This window comes from Podarcis pityusensis (assembly GCF_964106645.2).
Source record: "Podarcis pityusensis genome assembly, chromosome: 13".
NCBI lineage: Eukaryota > Metazoa > Chordata > Lepidosauria > Squamata > Lacertidae > Podarcis > Podarcis pityusensis.
Window position 1 is genome coordinate 50,897,847 of NC_138038.1, and position 15,077 is coordinate 50,912,923.

The following is a 15,077-nucleotide window of genomic DNA, read 5'->3' on the forward strand; positions in this document are numbered from 1 at the left end:
AGGACATGACTAGCTAATGGGGTGGGACATGGGTGGCGCTGTGGGTTAAACTACAGAGCCTAGGGTTTGCCGATCAGAAGGTCAGCGGTTCAAATCCCCACGATGGGGTGAGCTCCCGTTGCTCAGTCCCTGCTCCTGCCAACCTAGTAGTTCAAAAGCACAAAGTGCAAGTAGATAAATAGGTACCGTTCCGGCGGGGAGGTAAACGGCGTTTCCGTGCGCAGCTCTGGTTCGCCAGAAGCGGCTTAGTCATGCTGGCCACATGACCTGGAAGCTGTACGCCGGCTCCCTCGGCCAGTAAAGCCAGATGAGCGCTGCAACTCCCGAGTTGTCTGCGACTGGACCTAATGGTCAGGGTTCCCTTTACCTTTAGCTAATGGGGTGGGAACCTGAACAGGAGCACTCTTCACACTGCAACATTTTGTTGCAGGTCATATTAGTTACCTAAAGAACAGGAGACAAAGGAGCAGACAGAAATCGAAAAATAGACCATGTGAATTCCTGTGATCTGCTCCTTTCTCTTCATTACACACCCCCAGTGTAAATGAGGGTGGAAAGTCACAGAAATTTGTGGGACTGGATTTCTCCACTACAGTCTCAGATCTTTGCTGCAATATAACATTAATGTTCACAACCATCAAGCTAGGCTCTTGAGACTTCCGTGAACCTGAAAGATAGCATATTTACTCTTTACTTCATCCTGACTGGTGTTTCATGCAGAGGCAATTTTGTCAGGCTCAGCCATTCCCAGCTATTTCAAATTCCCTTGTGATAGCCAGGTGTTGTCAGAGATCGTTCCAGCTGCCAAGAATGAAATTTGCATGAGCTTCTGTCCTCAACCGGTTTGATGGCTTCCTGTTTACCTGGGAGATGTTGCTTATGCGGGCAAGGAAGGGAGTCATAACACCCAGATCCACTATCATCCCAAATGGGTCTGGAGAGGACCTCCAGTTGGGAACAGCTATGCCTCTGTGGCTGATCTGTACAGCGCCTAGTTGTTGTTTAGTCGTTTAGTCGTGTCCGACTCTTCGTGACCCCATGGACCAGAGCATGCCAGGCACTCCTGTCTTCCACTGCCTCCCGCAGTTTGGTCAGACTCATGCTGGTCGCTTCGAGAACACTGTCCAACCTTCTCATCCTCCGTCATCCCCTTCTCCTTGTGCCCTCCATCTTTCCCAACATCAGGGTCTTTTCCAGGGAGTCTTCTCTTCTCATGAGATGGCCAAAGTCTTGGAGCCTCAGCTTCAGGATCTGTCCTTCCAGTGAGCACTCAGGGCTGATTTCCTTCAGAATGGATAGGTTTGATCTTCTTGCAGTCCATGGGACTCTCAAGAGTCTCCTCCAGCACCATAATTCAAAAGCATCAATTCTTTGGCGATCAGCCTACAGCACCTAGTACAAGCTCCCAAAAGAGTAGCTGACTGTTCACGAAATCAAGAGCAAGATTTACTGTGGCACCGGCTTTCATGGACTAGATCCCACTCTGTCAAATGCATAAACTGTTATCTGGCAGACTGAGGGACCTAGGGTATGTTTAGCCTGGAAAGACTGAGAGGGGTTATCATAGCAATCTTCAAATATCCAAAGACCTGTGACATGGAAGATGGAGCAAGCATGTTTTCTCCTACTCTGGAGGGTAGGAGCCATGCCAATGGATTCAAGTTACGAGAAAGGAAAAGAACTTTCTGACAGCAAGAGCTGTTTGACAGTGGAATGGACTCCCTTGGAAAGTGGTGGACTCCTTGGAGGTTTTTAAGCAGAGGTTGGATGGCCATCTGTCATGGATGCTTTAGTTGAGATTCCTGCATTGCAGGGGGTTGGACTAGATGTCCCTAGAGCCCCTTCCAACTCTACAGTTCTGTGATTCTAGCAAGGGGAATGTACACAGTGGGGACAAGCAGCTTTGAAATACAAGACGTACAGCTTGAGACATTTCCATACAAAGCTCATGACTACAGTAATTGTTCACAATGCTAACCGGTGATAACCCAGTCTTCCTAGCTAGCTCTAAAGTGGTAGTGGAAACCCTGGTCTCAACTGAGCCCCAAACAAATAGAATCAAACTTGCAAATGAATTCTAGTTCAGTGTTAAAAATATAAACATCGGGAAAACCAAAGTGGATGGCTTTCCCCCCTCATAGTCCTTTCCCCTGACTCCCATTTGCCCTCTAGATCAGCATTTGCCAACTTGGAGCCCACTGGGTGTTTTGGACTACAACTCCCATCAGTCCCAGCTGGCATATGGCTAATGGGAGTTGTAGTCCAAAACACCTGAAGGCTGGTGAAAGCTGATGTAGATCATGAACGGTGCTGCCCAACAGGAATCATATCTCATAATTCACCAGCGCGAGCAAAGGATGTGGTTGTCAGCCTTGCCCTAACACCTCACGAGGCACGGGACCTTCTCAGCAAAGAAGGGAATGCTTGGGATGACTTATTCCACCTGGCATAGCTTAGTGATCACTCACCCACTCAAAAATGTTGCCTCACTCCAGCTTAGGTGGTGGGAATGGGTGTTGTAGGAAAATGCCCTTTCTATACACTTTAACCGGGTGAGCCGATCCTTCTGCAAATGGCATTAGTAACAAAATTGGAGTCAATTGTGGGTAGAAAAGTAACGCCACACCACAAGGAAACGTGGCAGTGAAAACTGCCACAAATGAAGAGGTCTCTGACAGGTGAGCATATTTAAGAGGCCAGAAATTCCCTTGAACATCAACTAACTGCCATCAATCACAACCTCTACATATTTATTCCAGCTGTTGCTTTAAAGGGGAAAAAAAAACTTTCTATGCAAATACTGTCAGTGAAGGGAGGTCAGAAGTGGGGTGTGGGGGTGGCTATGGGATGCAATTGAAGGGCAGGGTGATGCCCTCTCTATGCCATGGGGTCAGGACTAAGGGGGTGTTCCAGATTGAGGCGACTGCATGTGTACGTGCATTGTTGCACAAGGTTAAAACCCTGAGGGTAATTTCTGGTTGAAGGCTCAGTCAACACACGGAGCAACCAGGAAACAGCTGCTATCTCCATACTTGGGGGCGAAAAAATTCAAATCCTGCTTTCTGCACTCCCTGGCAGGGAGAAGCTGGCACTGGGAGGCTTCCTGGATGGCCAGCCAAAGAACCGGAGCCCTGACCTCATCAGAAAGCTCTCCCTGCCAAGGCCCCAGACGGACACGCCAACAGGATGACTCATGCTCAGGCAATTGAGCAGGTTTTTGACACTCTTGGCCCTTAAGATACAACAGTCAGACCAATGCAAATTTAGCCCTCTCTATCATATCCTCTCTGAGAGCAGAGAACAGGACCCCGGTGGAGTCATCAGTCCTAGTATACGCAGACCCAAAGCAAAATCTTGTTTGCCTTTCCAGTAAATCTTATTTGTCCAGGGCGAAAATTGGCTCAAGCAAGGGGGATTTCCGGCACTTGCGGTCAACAAACATTAAACTCTCCCGTTACCTCAGAGGGTTTCCCCAACAAGATTTCTCCAGCGCAATGTCTCTGCCTACTGAACAGCACACAGTGCTTTAGTGCCAAAGAGCCAGCCGGGACCCAGTGCAGAGAGCAGTCCCCCCATCTTATTTAATATCTCCCTAGATACACACACACAGTGCTCCCCTCTCAGGAGTCCATCATCACCACCCCTCGGAGGTGGATAATCCCCTGCAGCAAAGAAATCGCAACCTACTGGGAATTTAAGCATTAGCATATTTATAAGCTTTCATACACACATCACTGGTTGAGATAATGTTTCAACTGCTTTTAGAAAGTTTTAAGAGTGATTTTAGAATGCTTTTAAGATTGATGTGTTCTCTGCCCTGGGCTCCTTCGGGCGGAAGGGTGGAATAGAAGTTGAATAAGCAATAGTAACAATAACTAATATGCATATACAGTGCTATTTTTCTAGAAAAAGAGGTGCTGGGACTCACCATGAACGCCTCCCTTGTCAATGGCACCCACCTGAGGTTGTGGTGAGTTTGGGCTGAAAAAAAAGCCCAGTGCTCCATGGTTTGGAGGGACTGTAAATAGCAAAGGTGGTTCTTCTGCCTGGCCTTCAGAAAACCTAGGGTCCCATTGTTGCAGGGAAACCCCTCCCCCCATCATTCAGTTTGTACAAACACGACACACACACACTCACACAAATCAGCCATACATCGGATCAGTACCGTTCCACTTTTATTTTACACCATGAAGGAAGGACTATCAAAAGGGGGAAACTTGACACAAGGCAGCCATAATCCCCCAAGCTTACCAACACATCCGCAGCGAGCCCTACCCGGTTGGCATGCCAACCTTGATGGTCAGAAGATCATTACACTCGCAAAGGACCTGCATAGGGAAGTGGATTCAGTATGGACTGAAACAGAGGACAGTGACCAACCCTTCCCTCTGGGGGCAAGAAACAGTGAACTCCTCTTTGTCCTCAGGAATGTAATTATGGATGAGGGGGAAAGGAGGAACGGGACAGGTGACAAGACACTCAGGGTCACCACCACAACTCCTCCCTGAACCCCTCCTCTCTGTGATGTGTCAATGCTGTAGTCATGATGTAGTCTTAGGGGTGTAGCATGGGGGATTAGTAGCTAATAAAAGTTGGGGTCTTCTTTTGTTCAGGGCTTCCATCTTGTTCCACCTTGTGGCAGGTGGGAGTCCTGTCATGATAGTCTTCAATAAAGACCAAGCCTACTGGCTGCTGTTTTGCTCTGGTATTCCTGGCTGGTGTCCTAGTTTTTTTTGTCCAAGGGAGCCCTCAGATTTCTCCGTTAACACCATGCATGGCTGTACTTTGGCAGTGTTAGAAACTGGGATAGGAATCTAGGAGCCATGTGGCTCCTGGGGCCTAGGTTGTGGGCACCAAAACAAAATGTCTAGGCACCCTTTTTTTTTGCTGCCGTGCTACCAGACCGGGCACCCTGGGAGCAAAACAACAATAACAACAGTTATTGTTGTTGTCATTGTTCCTATTTTGCTGTCAGACGAATCAGGTGGTCTGCAGGGTTGAATGGCAGCAAAAGATGTGAGTCTTTTGCTACCGCAGTGCCTGGCAAACCAGCTGACAGCAGCCCAGACATCTCCCAGTGCCAAAAGGCTGGTTGCTTGTCAAAAAGTGCTACTAGCACCCGGCTAATTTCAAACACTGGTACTTCCTACCCCCACGCATTATCCTCATAACCTGAGAGGCAAGCAAGACTTCCTGATTCCGCAAGTCTCCCCAAACCTAACCCAACTATTTGCTATACATTCACCTGCCCCTCCATCCTCTTTCTTTTCCCACCCGTCCAGGCTGGGTAAATGCACTCCCACTATCAAGATCTATCAGACTTCCTGGCATCAGAGACAGAGCCTTGGCATCAGAGGCACCAGATCTTTGGGGCCCCCCTCAAAAAAGAAAGAAAGTACATATGGCCCTATCTTTGTTGAAATACTCCCTTTTTTATAAAAAAAAAACCTGACCTTTTAAAACATACAGTGGTACCTCAGGTTACATACGCTTCAGGTTACATACGCTTCAGGTTACAGCCTCCGCTAACCCAGAAATAGTACCTCGGGTTAAGAACTTTGCTTCAGGATGAGAACAGAAATAGTGCGGCGGCAGCAGTGGGAGGCCCCATTAGCTAAAGTGGTGCTTCAGGTTAAGAACAGTTTCAGGTTAAGAACGGACCTCTGGAACGAATTAAGTACATAACCAGAGGTACCACTGTATTTGTTTCAAACTGCGCTCTATTGAAAGTACCGTGAACCAGATTTTAAACTGCTCTTTTTCACTTTCTAAAAAATGGATTGCCTTATTGATTTTTTTCATTATAGCACAAACTAATTGTTCTGCCATCATCTATCCATACTTGTACATTTATAAATAAATCATTATGAATTTGAATGCATAATTCATATGCTGCCATAGCAATTCCTGTTCAAGAATGAGAAATCTTCATATGCATGAGGGGCGATACTGAATTTCTGCTTTCCCCTTTCTTCCCGCAAACACATTATGCTTAGGCATTGCGGCTGCATGCTGTACTTTAATGAGCCACTCTTTTTTCTGTAGGCATATTGTGCTAATGCCATTTAGCAGCTATTATATTAAAATTGCCACTGTTATTAAGGTTCCCACTATATTCTGGTGCTCAGGTGACAGGCATCATTGTTTGAAAAACCTAACAGAATTCGTAGAGAATTCAAAGTACTGTACATCCTTCTGTTTATGTAATGACATTTCCCCCTAAACTGCTGGTTGTTTACACATAAAGTCAGCTTCAGATTTCCCGTACTTGAAGGATACAAAGCACCTGCTGTGTAAATAGAAAGCCCAATGTTACAACATTCAGCATCTCCAAATTATGGGCAGGAAAGAAACCCTAAAACCCTGAACTGCTGCCAGGTAGTATAGGCAATACTCAGGTAGATGGACTCAGGCTACAATTATAAGGCAGTTCATATAGTCCCACAACATTAAGATATACCGTATTTTTCCATGTATAAGACTCCTCCATGTATAAGACGCCCCCTACTTTTGGGGACCCCAAATTTAGAAAATGGGCATATGCCCTATCTGTGTATAAGACGCCCCCAACCTTAAAGTAAAAAAAAACCTAGCCTTATACACAGAAAAGTACGGTAATTTTGCCAGGCATTGTGGATAGCTTCATTTGTACTTTTAAAATACTGTTTTATTTGGTGGGGGGAGGTTAAAAAAGAAGTTATCTTCTTAAATGCTCAGGGAGGGCTCCTGCCAGCAGCTGAAGACTGTTTTATTCCAACAAGCTTTTGGGAGCTGTTTTTAAGCAAAGGGCGTTTAATAGTGCTATGCTGTTTTTGCTATCTGTAAGTTAATAGATTTGTGTTTATATTGTTTTAATTCTACTACTAGAGTTTAATTACTTTTTATTTGAATGACTTTCTACTGGGTTTTATAAATGAAGATCATAGGAATAAGAAATGATAATAAACAGGCCAAGTCTCACATCATTCATTTGCTACAGAAAATTTGCAGTACTGTAATATTTACAACTTTTGGTTCATTATCAGTAGTCAATGTATATGTTCTTAGTTTGCAAATTGGTTTAAAGAGAAACAGGATATAACAGAGTTGACAGATAACAGTCAACACTGCATAGCTAAATGCCTAATCAGAAGCCCTTATGGTTGCGCTTAGATTAAGTATGAGTAATACTCATTTTTCCTCTTATGTCACCAATGAGACAATATAAAATGTTGGTATATTGATGAACATGGGAATGGGGTTCAAAGTGAAGATAATAATTTATGTTAAAATTTAAATATAGATCAGCCAAATGCTGATGTGGGGGATTGTTCCTATTCTGGAATACTGGCATAAATTCGAGGTTAATTATGAAATTAATTGGCATCAGGACAAAGCCATTTTTCTTGATCTGTCCACATGTCAACTGTAGTTTATTTGTTAATCTCTCGGAATCCTGCTGTTTTATACTGATTGTTTTATTGTTGTGCCAGAAATCTTTCCAGTGCTTGGTTGCGTCTTGTCGCTTGTAATAAATGGCTTATTCATTATCATGTAAATCCAGATTGTTGTCTTGAAATATATTTAAAAAAGCTAATTCTGGTTTGAGACTTCCCATTGTTCTGTTATTTTATTTATTTCTTGGAATATCAAATTTCAGAAAAGCTGGATTTTTGGAAATTCCCATATCAGTTCCCATTGATGTCTAAGTTTAAATACTTGTTAACTATTATCTTTTATATATATATTAGCTTTTTGTATTTTAATCTGTATTGTTTTAATTTTTTTGTAAGCCGCACTGAGTCCCCACTTTCGGAAAAAGGTGGGATAGAAATGAATAAATATTATTTTTATTAATGGTGATGATGGTTGTGATGATTATATATTCATCTATACCCCTCATTTTTCCCTGACGCAGATTCAAGGGGTCTTACAGATAAAATAAAAACACTGGGTGTGTTTTTTTGTTTTGTTTAAAAACACAATGAAAATCAACTGAACATTATTGGAATTAAAACCATATAAACAAAACAACCACAACAAAATAATGCATGCTAAAAGTAAAGAAACAGGGTTGCGACACCTTTCAGTTTTGTGGCACAGACAGAAATCAGACTGGTGTAGCTGGTGAAGATTTAAGGATGTTAATGTTTAAGTTAAATTTTATAAGACTTGTGACTTGGGAAACTGTTAAAAGGATATGCAATGAAATTCAACCAAGGGGAAGCGGGGAAGTCACTTAACAAAGTTAATAAGTGTAATTTTCAATAAGGCTATGATTTATGTTTGTTTGTATTATGTTTTTGTTTATAATATAGTGAAAACCATTAAAACAAATTGAAAAAACAACAACAAGGTACAAATACAAGATGGGTGACACCTGGCTTGAGAGCAGTACATGTGAAAAGGATCTAGGAGTCTTGGTTGACCACAAACTTGACATGAGCCAACAGTGTGACGCGGCAGCTAAAAAAGCCAATGCAATTCTGGGCTGCATCAATAGGAGTATAGCATCTAGATCAAGGGAAGTAATAGTGCCACTGTCTTCTGCTCTGGTCAGACCTCACCTGGAGTACTGTGTCCAGTTCTGGGCACCACAGTTCAAGAAGGACACTGACAAACTGGAACGTGTCCAGAAGAGGGCAACCAAAATGGTCAAAGGCCTGGAAACAATGCCTTATGAGGAACGGCTAAGGGAGCTGGGCATGTTTAGCCTGGAGAAGAGGAGGTTAAGGGGTGATATGATAGCCAGGTTCAAATATATAAAAGGATGTCACATAGAGGAGGGAGAAAGGTTGTTTTCTGCTGCTCCAGAGAAGCGGACACGGAGCAATGGATCCAAACTACAAGAAAGAAGATTCCACCTAAACATTAGGAAGAACTTCCTGACAGTAAGAGCTGTTCGACAGTGGAATTTGCTGCCCAGGAGTGTGGTGGAGTCTCCTTCTTTGGAGGTCTTTAAGCAGAGGCTTGACAACCATATGTCAGGAGTGCTCTGATGGTGTTTCCTGCTTGGCAGGGGGTTGGACTCGATGGCCCTTGTGGTCTCTTCCAACTCTATGATTCTATGATTCTATGATTAACAAAATAATGCATGCTAAAAGTAAAGAAACAGGGTTGCCACACCTTTCAGTTTCGTGGCTCAGACAGAAATCAGATTGGTGTAGCTGTTCTTCCCGCATCACTTTACCTCAGAAGCCTCACCAGCTGGATTTCTGCCTGAGTCAACAGGTTGCTGGGGGGGGGGGCGCCTCTCCCGCCTGCCCTCCCCGCCCTCCACCAACCGCCTCCCACATTTTTCCCGCCTTTTTCCCCCTTCGAAAGAGGACTGGGGAGGCGTGGCCTTTCGCCGCGCGCCGCCCCTCTAGCTCCGCATTGGCTGAAAAGAGCGAAAAGGGGCGTGTACCCAAGCGACCGGGCACGCTCTCCTCGTGTCTATATATAGAGGCAGCCGGCGAGAGGCGCCCTTCAGTTGGCTCGCGCGCCTCGCGGGCTACGGGTGAGCGCGCAAGGGGCCGTTGAAAGTCAAGGCAGAGGAGGCTATGGCCGTGGACGAGCGCGAAGAGGGCGGCGCCTCCGAGGACCTGGAGTGCGGCATCTGCTGCATGCCTTACGACCGCTGCGGCCGCGCGCCGCGCCGCCTGGGGGGCGCGCACGGCTCGTGGAAGCCCTCCCGCTGCCGCCACGTGATCTGCAGCGCCTGCGTGTGCCAGCTGGCGCGCGAGGGCTGGTGGGAGGAGGTCACGTGCCCTTACTGCCGCACCGTCACCTCGCTGCGCGAGCGCGGCAACTTCCTCGTGGCCGGCGTCAGGCGCGGGAGCGCGGGGCTGACGGGCAACCGCCGACGCCTCGTCCTGCCGCCCATCGACGCCGAGCTCTGGCAGCGCGTCGTCCGCCTCGAGAAGCAAGGGGCCGGCGGCGGGAGCAAGGCCGAGGAGCGCCTGGGGGAGAAGGAGGGCGGCGACGGCGAGGAGGAGGACGGCGGCGACGGCGAGGCCGGCCAATGGCGCCTGTGGAGGGCGCTGAAGAGACTCCTGAAGGGAGGGAGTGGGGACGGCGATGCGCCTGCGCGGAGCAGGAGAGGGCGTGGCCGGAGCAGATCCGTGCCCCCCAGGCGGAGACCACCAATCAACCGTGAGTGCCTCTTCTCATGCGGTACGGGGGCGTGGTCTGAATAATAATAATAATAATAATAATAATTTATTGCTTATACCCCGCCCATCTGGCTGAGTTTCCCCAGCCACTCTGGGCGGCTCACAATCAAGTGTTAAAAACAGTACAGCATTAAATATTAAAAGCTTCCCTAAACAGGGCTGTCTTCAGATGTCTTTTAAAGAGAAGATAGCTGCTTATTTCCTTCACATCTGAAGGGAGGGCGTTCCACAGGGCGGGTGCCACTACCGAGAAGGCCCTCTGTCTGGTTCCCTGTAACCTCACTTCTTGCAACAAGTGAACCACTAGAAGGCCCTTGGCGCTGGATCTCAGTGTCCGGGCAGAATGATGGGGATGGAGACGCTTCTTCAGGTATACAGGACCGAGGCCGTTTAGGGCTTTCAAGGTCAGCACCAACACTTTGAATTGTGCTTGGAAACGTACTGGGAGCCAATGCAGATCTCTCAGGACCGGTGTTATGTGGTCCCGGCGGCCAGTCACCAGTCTAGCTGCCGCATTCTGGATTAGTTGTAGTTTCCGGGTCACCTTCAAAGGTAGCCCCACGTAGAGCGCATTGCAGTAGTCAAAGCGGGAGATAACTAGAGCATGCACCACTCTGGCGAAGACAGTCCGCAGGCAGGTAGCGTCTTAGCCTGCGTACCAGGTGGAGCTGGTAGACAGCCGCCCTGGACACAGAATTAACCTGCACCTCCATGGACAGCTGTGAGTCCAAAATGACTCCCAGGCTGCGCACCTGGTCCTTCAGGGGCACAATTACCCCATTCAGGACCAGGGAATCCCCCACACCTGCCTGTCCCCCAAAAACAGTACTTCTGTCTTGTCAGGATTCAACCTCACGTTATCGCGATTAATTTTTTAAAATATTTATTAGTAAAACATTTGTTTTCAATAAGCTTTTTAAAACAGAATAATGGAAAGCCACAGGGAATGAGGCTCATCATAAGGGTGGGAGGAACAAGTAGCCCAGGAGGCTCAAGGGGCTTAGCAGGCCTCGCTTGTTGGCAGGAGTCTGCCTTGCCAGGTGCATGAAGTGCTGCTCACCTTGGGAGATGTGTACGCATGTTTGGGGTAGTGGGTGTAACACTTTGCTGCGACATGGCCTCTCCACAAAAGCTTTCATTCGCCATAAATGCTTGCCTTTTAAGCCATCTTCGCTTTTGCTTTGACAGACTTAACACGCCTGGCCTTCTGAGGTGCTGCCTGCTGCCTCCTGCATCTGACTTGTGGGTCTTCTTCTTTTTTAAAAAGGAAACTTTCTTGCTTTGAAACTTTATGTAGATTTCATTGATTGACTAAAATGGGATTAGTTGGGCAAGGTTTCCTTTAATTGAGTGGCAGCACGGTTATAAGATGTGTCAGTTTGGAGCAAGCGAGCAATCCTGCTGGCTGTAGCGTTAATCTTCATTTCATTGACATCACGGGGTTTATGTATGTTAAAAGTCAGTGCTTTTTCCAAAATCCAGGTGTTGGTCAGCTTTTCTGCATGTGGGTGCTGAGCAGTGTATGGAGGTCAGGATTGGGGCCAGCAGGCAGTGTTAAATTACCCCCTTCTGTGCAACAGTTCATCACCACATTGAGTTGTCTTCTGTAGGGTGATGATTGTGGAGAGAATCCCCAGGTTTCATATTCAGATGTCAAGATGGGAAATTGAGCAAGTGAGCTAGAGCAGGGATGTATTGGTAGACAAAACTATTGTAGATGAGTCCCATCTCCCTTTGGGGCTGGAGTGTACTCCAACTTCTTACAACTATATACTTAAAAGTGTGCCAGTCCCTTGACTGAGCACTTCCTTTCCCTTGCCTCCATGATGCAAAGTTGGGTCAGAGGATGGTGGTTCAGGTGAAACACTTTCTTGCTTTAATATGAGGCTCCTGAATTAGGCTTGTGCTGACGGACAGAAGCTTTGGCATTAGCGGTTTAAAATATTTATGGGTCCCCAATTATAGCTTACACCAGTGGCTTTCTTTTTCTCTCCTGTACAGCCTATGGCCCTGAAATAAAGGACTTGGCACTCATGACTTGCTACATCATCTGAAAAGTGGCTGGCTTGAAATCAACAAGCTTTTATGAGCCTGCTACATCAGAAGAGTAGCCAGCTTGCACCTTCAAGGCTTTGAAGAAGCATCCTTTGTCCACCCATGGGGTGTCCTTTCCCTGCAGCACGTGCAGGATGAATGAGGTGATGCACTGTTCTTCTGGTTACCATGCGACAGATTTTCACCATGCTGCTCAGGGAGGTGCTATACCTTATGACCCCACGGAGGCCATTGCAGACAGATGACTCAAGAAGAGCTACAGAAACTCTTTCATCCCTTCTCCCCTCACAGCTTCTGTCTCCTGAAATGGAGCAGAATGTGGAAGATAGCAGCAGAAAGTGGAGGATGACCTGTCATATGTGATACAAGATTACATCTCTTCTGGACTAAGTCTGTCTTGAAGGCTGACTTGCAGTCAATTTATCTTGCGCATAGGTTGTTTAACATGGTTCTGAACCATGGAAAGTTTTCCATTGTCTATGTGCCTTTCAAAAAACTGAGGGGGCATACATGAGATTACTTTCTGAAGGTACCCTCCTACGTGCGCTCTGGCAAAAATGGGATAGATGCAGCCAAGATTGGATTGTTTACAATTTGAACATATATTTTGGCACTCGTAGTACTTTGTTTTCCTACTGCAAAGAAGCCATTTTAACAAAATTTAGCATGTGCCATTGTACGAGGAGATCAAAGATGGAAATACTGTGCCTTGCAATCCCTGTGTGTATGTATATTCTGTTTTCAGTCTTGCAAGCTACATCTTTCATATTTGGCTTTTTTTTCGCCCTCAGACAGCATACCTGAAGGCGAAACAAATTTGGTTAAATGGCTTCATGGGAATACTATCCAGTTCTTACTAAGGTTTCCCCCCCCTCTGTTGCAACATGTTTTTTGACACAAAGTTGAGGTTGTTTCCTAGTTTTTCAGATGAGTAACTGAAGTAAAAGTTTATTTGACCAAAGATCCTTTGAGAAGACCATCCAGGCTATAAGCAGGCCTCATAATCCTTGTGACTGTGTTGGTTTGGCTTGTGCTTCCTCCGACCAACAGTTTTCTTTTGCTGCATTCATTACGAACTACAGAACAGATTCTGCAGGCTCTCCCATTTTGGAAATCTCAGATGTGAAAAGTATCAGAAGAGGCAGTTGGCCTCTCCTAGCTATATACTGCGTTCTTCCTGACAAGGAAATTATTTAAGTGTTGGTTTGTTGGTTTTTAAAGAAGCATTTCTGTGAAATGTGTTTGGCATACTTGATAATTTCATATTTATGATTCTTCCCCATTTTGCCAATTGTAACTTATTTAATTTTAATAAAAACCCGAGTGGAACTATTATTTTGGTGGTTATCTTTTTGGTTTTGTAAAAAGCCCCTTAGTCCCAAACACATCAGTTAAAGGACCTCACCAATTGAGGAATTCTTGATTCCAAACCTTAGCAGCCAAGCAAAATCCCTCAGTCCACAGACTACCAGCCTTTCCACAGCACACTGTTTGGGAATCATTTTACCAACCTAAAAGATTTCTGGGCCTTGGTTGATGTAGGGGGCCTGGCCCTGCCTTGAGACAAGCCTTTGTCTTGTGTCAGCAGAATGCAGTGGCCCACCTCCTAGCTTTGACATGGCAGCAAAAACCTTGTAAATAGACAGGGCTGATACAGGTCATAAACCAAAATATCTGAAAGGCTGCTCGGGGTCCAGAAGGTTTGTGAGCTCTTGAAGCAGGGTAGTGCCCTTCATCCTAAAGCTCTCAAGGTGAGGAAAAGGTCTAAATTTGGGGGAAGATGGATGTAAAAGACTTAATTGGTTCTTAAAGTAGGAATGGGGCAAATAGTTTACAGTTTTTTATTATTAATAATAATAATAATAATAATTTATTATTTGTACCCCGCCCATCTGGCTGGGTTTCCCCAGCCACTCTGGGCGGCTTCCATAGAAACAAAAAATACAGTAAAATATCACAGATTAAAAGCTTCCCTGAACAGGGCTGCCTTAAGATGCCTTCTAAATGTCAGGAAGTTATTTATCGCTTTGACATCTGATGGGAGGGCGTTCCACAGGGCGGGCGCCACTACCGAGAAGGCCCTCTGCCTGGTTCCCTGTAGCTTTGCTTCTCGCAATGAGGGAACCGCCAGAAGGCCCTCGGCGCTGGACCTCAGCGTCCGGGCAGAATGATGGGGTTGGAGACGCTCCTTCAGGTATACTAATTAATTACATTTATATCCCACCTATTCACTTAGGAGTTCAGGATGGCATAGTTTTCCCTCAGTTTCATCTTTGCAACCCTGTGAGGTAGGTTTGGCTGAGAGGCAATGACTGGCCCAAGGTCACCAGGTGAGGTTCATGGCCATGTGTGGATTTGAACCCTGGTTTGTCCAAGGTCCTAGTCTGACACTTACTGCCGCACTGCATTCAAGAGAGCTTGACAATATTGCAGGTTTGACTAGCCAGGTGGGATCTGCCATTTCCCAACACCTTGAGTAGATGAGACCTATGTGTGTGCATTCCCTGCAGCCTGCAAATTCTCCAGCTGGGTGACTCAAGCTGCTGCGTTCCTTGCTTTAGCACACCTGTCCCTGGCTCCTTCCGATTCTGGTTTCCCCATCCAGAGGATTGCAGCAATTTCCAAGCCATCATATCCTGTTTAATCATCGCTCTGGACTCTGCAACCAGCCTCTCTCCCATGACTAGGGACAAGGGCTGCTTTTAATGGGCCTGTGTGGGTGGCATCTGCGTGATTCACTCTGGTTAGTCCACCCTAGCCCACAGCCAGACACAAACAGATGCAGCAAACGTGGAGGGATGTGACTCAAACTTTTGGCGGCCAAGGAGCCTCATTTTGGAAACGAAGCTGGAAATCGCCTTGAGGCAGTGGCGTGTGATCGGGAGAGCA

The 15,077-nt window shown here is 46.2% G+C and overlaps 1 protein-coding gene and 1 long non-coding RNA gene across 3 annotated transcripts in view; one reads left to right on the forward strand and one right to left on the reverse strand.

Annotated features, from left to right (window-relative positions):
* Positions 1–9,291, reverse strand: part of LOC308462415 — a 43,044-nt gene extending 33,753 nt beyond the window's left edge. The window contains exons 1-2 of the long non-coding RNA XR_013979131.1: positions 9,170–9,291; positions 3,929–4,018 (exon numbers count right to left, since the gene is read on the reverse strand). This is a non-coding gene — a long non-coding RNA (uncharacterized lncRNA). The remainder of the gene's footprint in view (positions 1–3,928; positions 4,019–9,169) is intronic.
* Positions 9,292–9,400: 109 nt separating this feature from the next.
* On the forward strand, positions 9,401–13,523 carry RNF227 (ring finger protein 227). Of its 2 annotated transcripts, XM_080980030.1 has the most exons (3): positions 9,401–10,113; positions 11,322–11,375; positions 12,135–13,523. In XM_080980030.1, the coding sequence occupies exons 1-2, from the start codon at positions 9,522–9,524 to the stop codon at positions 11,342–11,344; spliced, it is 615 nt and encodes a 204-aa protein (XP_080836156.1). In that variant the 5' UTR covers positions 9,401–9,521; the 3' UTR covers positions 11,345–11,375; positions 12,135–13,523. The 2 variants fall into 2 exon arrangements, with proteins under 2 accessions (XP_080836156.1, XP_080836155.1); XM_080980029.1 differs by lacking the exon at positions 11,322–11,375 and having other exon boundaries at positions 9,433–10,113.
* The last annotated feature ends 1,554 nt before the right edge of the window (positions 13,524–15,077 follow it).

Excerpts from the sequence above, each read along its gene's own strand:
- RNF227 (XM_080980029.1), top strand. The coding sequence starts at position 9,522 with ATGGCCGTGGACGAGCGCGAAGAGGGCGGCGCCTCCGAGGACCTGGAG. Across the intron at positions 10,114-12,134 it reads GCGGAGACCACCAATCAACC|CCTATGGCCCTGAAATAAAG; the intron begins GTGAGTGCCTCT and ends TCTCCTGTACAG.